Source organism: Tasmannia lanceolata, unplaced genomic scaffold, assembly GCF_043159265.1.
Source record: "Tasmannia lanceolata isolate RefF3 unplaced genomic scaffold, GAP_Taslan_0.1 ptg000019l, whole genome shotgun sequence".
Classification (NCBI taxonomy): Eukaryota; Viridiplantae; Streptophyta; class Magnoliopsida; order Canellales; family Winteraceae; genus Tasmannia; species Tasmannia lanceolata.
Window position 1 is genome coordinate 1,309,684 of NW_027518696.1, and position 5,310 is coordinate 1,314,993.

The 5,310-nt window shown below is 42.7% G+C and overlaps 1 protein-coding gene across 1 annotated transcript; it reads left to right on the top strand.

Annotated features, from left to right (window-relative positions):
- The first annotated feature begins 1,066 nt into the window (after positions 1 to 1,066).
- On the top strand, positions 1,067 to 4,773 carry LOC143853522 (S-adenosylmethionine synthase 2). The gene is made up of 2 exons (XM_077363320.1): positions 1,067 to 1,224; positions 3,260 to 4,773. Exon 2 carries the CDS (start codon positions 3,270 to 3,272, stop codon positions 4,449 to 4,451), a length of 1,182 nt encoding a protein of 393 aa, XP_077219435.1. The 5' UTR covers positions 1,067 to 1,224; positions 3,260 to 3,269; the 3' UTR covers positions 4,452 to 4,773.
- Positions 4,774 to 5,310: the final 537 nt, after the last annotated feature.

Genomic DNA, 5,310 nt, shown 5'->3' on the forward strand with positions numbered 1-5,310 from the left:
GAGCTACAACGATCGCTTCAACCTGAGTTGTGATGCCACTTTATTGAAAAAAATTCACGGGACAAATCCAACCTGATCATGCACAAATAAATGAATAATAGAAATAAACACAAACCAAAAAATGACCAAGTCCTCGAGAAATTGTCCAATTAGTCGCCCTTATATAGATGCGAAGATAATTTGTTATACATTAGATAATAGGAATGCTAGACTAACGGGTGTCCTTGCAAAAATGGGGTAGAAGGGGGTCCCCATAGGTCAATATCCATTTAGCACATTAATGATCGTAATTTTCTATGTCGTCCTAAGTGGATATTGAACAATGGAGGCGACCTTTTAATCGATTTTTGCAAGGCCGCATGTGAGTCTAGCATTCCTCATCAGATAATCAGTTGGAGGATCCAAACCATATAGTAAAATCTTGCAAATGGACGGTGGAGACGAAATCTGTTAATATGTAACATTGTAAACTTTATCGAACAAACAAATACCCTATCCCCGCCCCCAACACACATGTGCCATGTGGAAACGTAGTAGAACCACCAATTTTGGCATAGGAAATGATATTTCTGCTTAAATGTAAACTGAACAGAAATACTCTATACCCATCCCCTAACACACATGTGCGATGTGGAAACGTGGTAGAACTATCAATTTAGGCATAGCAAATGATAAATTCGTCCCTCTTTTTTTTTCTTGGAACACCCCGTTACACAAGATGGGCTGTACCAGGTAAAAAAACAGTTACCAATATATCACTGCCCTTTTGCCTTTGGCAAACTAAAGTACTTACCTTTTTCCCCATTTACGGTCACCCAATGAAAGATAAGAAAGAAAATGAGGAACGTACCCTAAGTCGCTCAACAACTTTTAAAGACGGAGCCAAGCCGTTCTCGTCAGCAGCCGAGCCGGTAACGCTGCCCACGAGGGGTTGGTGGACTACGGACTTTTGCGGGTAAAATCTAAGACCCGAACCCGAAGTGAGGGTCGCTCTCGCCCACCGACTCCGAAGAATCTTAGCCGCACGATGTTTTATAATCCAACGGTTCAAATCGAATCACATCTCAAATACCAGCTGTTAGATCTAGATCGCCCCAAGACAGAGAACTCTATAAATATGGGGTTATTGATTTCATTTAAGAGTCGAAGCATACCAGGGGAAAGGTAGAACCGCGTTCACTTTCTCCAAGATCAGATCTGAAGCAGCGAGGCCTACTCTTCAAGGTTTCGCTCTCTCTCTCTCTCTCTCTCTCTCTCTCTCTCTCTGCGATTTGTAGGAAATTACGTGTTTTTCTCCTATCTCTCTTGTTTCTCCTTTTTTTTCCCTTTTTCTTCTCTCTAGAGATTTTCGGTTTGAAGAAAATGTCTTTTTTTCTTTGTCTATGGACCTAGAAACGTGTTTTGATGATTTGTAAGGCCGGATCTGGTCGGATTCTTCGTTTTCTACGTATTATTAGGTTTCGTATTGGTAACATAGGCTCTAGATTAGGTTTTTCTCTGGAGTTTTTGAGGAAATGCTTTCGGAAAGTTGCAGATCTGGAATTTTGACCTGATTTGAATGCGTTTTTTTATGCATAGCTTGGATGAGTTAGGGTTTCTACTTGCTTTGAGTAGATTTATTGTGAAACTAGGCGGATAGTTGTAGTTGATGCATGTGTTGAGTCCTGGAAGAAGTGTTTATTGTGTTTGAAGATCTGTGAAACTTTCGGTTGTGAAATTAGGATGCCTAATGCTTGTTTGCGTTTTGACTCCTCTCTGCTGATTTATCTCTTTGCAGGAAAATTCTGAGAAAACATTATAGATCTGTTTTTATCTCTTTTCGTTTGTGGATTTTTTTTTGTTGATGACATGATTTAGGTAAGTGATGGTTTCTTTCATCGTCGATGTTTTGTTGTTATGTGGTGATTTTGGAAGAAATGGTATGGGGCTTGAAGATCTGTTGTTTCCTGTATTTGGACAGTGCCTTTTGTATTGTAAGGGAAGAGATAAAATTGTTTCGAATTTTCTTGATAATATATTTCGGATCTGGTTTGTTAATCTTTTCTTTTGATATGGATTTCGTTCTGGTTGAATTATTTGGATGGTTAATGCCTTTCTCCACTATATTTGAGTTCCATTTGTTGAATTTTGGGAGAAGTAATTTGGATGGTTTGCTGATCTGTTGTTTTCTGGAGATCTGGAGCTGAACAGAGCTTTTCTCTGCCTAGAGTAGAATTTCTGGTTTTGAGATAGAACTAGTAATGCTTCTGCTCTTTCTTTTCAAATTGATCTGTTAAATATGGTCTGAGAACTCGATTTTATATGAAAGGTTTACTTTATTATGGTTTTCTTTTTGCTTAATTTGTTTATACTTGAAGTGCTCTGTTTAGTCTCCTCATCAATAAAATTGGCCTTCCGGATTTTTTAGTTATCTAGATCTGCTTTTTATCCTTCGCAAATCTTTGTTCTCTTTAGTAGCTTCTAGAAACTAAAATTGGCCTTACAGCTTTCATGCCGTTTAGGGCTTCTTATTCCGTTTTTTCTGAAGGGAAAAAATGAATTTAAAAAAGAACACCCCCCCCCCCCCCCCCCCCCCCCCACCCATCCCCTGCCGGATTGAATTTTATTCTTTATGAAAAAAACTTTGACCTCCATAACAGTTTGGAGGAACTTCCTCCACTAATTGCAAGGGGTGTGGAAATAAAAGTAAGCATTGAATTGATATTTCCACACCCCTTGCTATTAGAGGGGTTGGAGGAAGTACCTCTAGAGCCAATTTTTTTTTTTTTTAAATTTACTTTTATTGATAGAAAGATCAAAACAAGCAGTTACAGAGCGGGGACAAGATGTTCCCTAAAACGGAGTACAGGGAATAACATAGAGTAGTCCTCTTAAGAGGGTGAGATGCCAATTTCAGTCTGATGAACAAATCGAATGGCAGGTAGATGGGCCCCTCTAGAGCCAAGTTTTGTTCTTTCTTTGTAGTGTTCGCTTTGGGGTCTTGGGACTTCCTTTCCCCTTTTACCACGTATTAAAGAATTTGTTTTCTTTTCATATTTGGAATATTCTTTTCTATAATTTATCTTTTGGAATCTGGTCCTTTTTTTTTCTGTCCATGTTAATTGTATTTACCCAAAATCATTGAGATGCACATATTAGGACTTGTCCGCTGAACGAGTCAGCCGAGTTCTGAGAGAAACTCGGAATAGAATTGTCCCTGTTCAGCTACTTAGGGTGCTTTATACCGGATTTGCTGATTGTGTATCTGGGTGTTGTGCAGCTCGATAGAAATGGACACCTTCCTATATACTTCTGAGTCCGTGAACGAGGGCCACCCTGACAAGCTCTGCGACCAGATCTCTGATGCTGTCCTCGATGCTTGCCTTGCTCAAGACCCCGATAGCAAGGTTGCCTGTGAGAGCTGCACCAAGACCAACATGGTCATGATCTTCGGCGAGATCACCACCAAGGCTAATATAGACTATGAGAAGATTGTCCGCGACACTTGCCGCGAAATTGGCTTCGTGTCGGATGATGTTGGCCTTGATGCTGATAACTGCAAGGTCCTTGTTAACATTGAGCAGCAGAGCCCCGACATTGCCCAGGGTGTTCATGGTCACCTCACCAAGCGCCCCGAGGAGATCGGAGCTGGTGACCAGGGCCACATGTTTGGCTATGCCACCGATGAGACTCCTGAGCTAATGCCCCTCACCCATGTCCTTGCCACCAAGCTCGGTGCCCGCCTCACTGAAGTCCGCAAGAACGGAACCTGCCCGTGGCTGAGACCCGATGGCAAGACCCAGGTCACTATTGAGTACCACAACGACAAGGGTGCCATGGTTCCCATCCGTGTCCACACTGTCCTCATCTCCACCCAGCACGATGAAACCGTCACCAATGACGAGATCGCCGCTGACCTCAAGGAGCATGTCATTAAGCCCATCATCCCTGAAAAGTACCTCGATGAGAAGACCATCTTCCACCTTAACCCCTCAGGCCGATTCGTCATTGGTGGTCCTCATGGTGATGCTGGACTCACTGGTCGCAAGATCATCATTGACACCTATGGTGGCTGGGGAGCCCATGGAGGTGGTGCCTTCTCCGGGAAGGACCCCACCAAGGTGGACAGGAGCGGTGCCTACATTGTGAGACAGGCAGCCAAGAGCATTGTTGCCAATGGGCTTGCCCGGCGATGCATTGTGCAGGTCTCATATGCTATCGGTGTGCCCGAGCCTCTGTCGGTCTTTGTTGACACCTATGGCACTGGGAAGATCCCTGACAGGGAGATCCTGAATATCGTGAAGGAGAACTTTGATTTCCGGCCAGGGATGATCTCCATCAACCTTGACCTCAAGAGGGGAGGCAATGGCAGGTTCCTCAAGACAGCAGCCTATGGGCACTTTGGTAGGGATGACCCTGACTTCACATGGGAGGTGGTCAAGCCCCTCAAGTGGGAGAAGACTGCTGCTTAAAATACCAGTCCTTTGTTATCACTTCCATTTAAATCGGCCGACAATGATTCTAGTCTGCGGTTGCTGCTACTCTCTTAACGGAAGAGATCGTCTGTTCTACTATCTTTCATATGTTTGTTTTCTTGTTCTTTTGTTTCTGTTATCTGTGGTGTTCAGATGAAGATTGAGATTTTTGTTCTAGTTGAATGAAAGAAGGAAAAAAAGGGAGAAATGTGGGGAGCCTCTCAGGTGAGTTGTGGAGGAGAGAGGCAGTGTACTGTGCTGTGGTTGACTACTTCTAGTAATGGATGAATGAACAATTTATGTTCTTTTGTGCCTTCAACTTGTGGTTGACTAGTTTGTGGGTGCCTCAATCTATTTCTCATTATATGCTTGAATGATATTCTATGCCTTAAAAAAAAGGTGATGTGTGATTTTATTCTTGTTAAAGTTTACGTATGCTTCTTCTTCTGCAGATTCTCTCCCTCAGGATCGTTCCAGCCGCATTCGTTGAAACGGACTATGCCGAACGAGATTTTTCTTCTTATTTGTTTTTTTGGTGGGTAAGCTGGGGTTAGGCGGACCCCTACTAGTGTATTAGAAAAAGAAAGGAAAACAAACTCAAACAAGAAAGAAAGAGCCTACGAGTGCTGACTGGGAAATGCAAGTCGTAGGATTTTTCTTTCACCGAATGAGAGAGGAGAAGGTTGGGGAACAGCACCTAAGTTTTCCTTGACTTCTATTAGCAACCTGTTGATCGGACAGTTGGGATCATCTGGTACGAGTGCCATTTTCTGGTTATGAAGGGGGCTTGCAAATGAAGGGCTGATGTCTTTGTCTCGCTCATTTGTGGAAAAGCTCCTTTTATAAGAAATGTTTG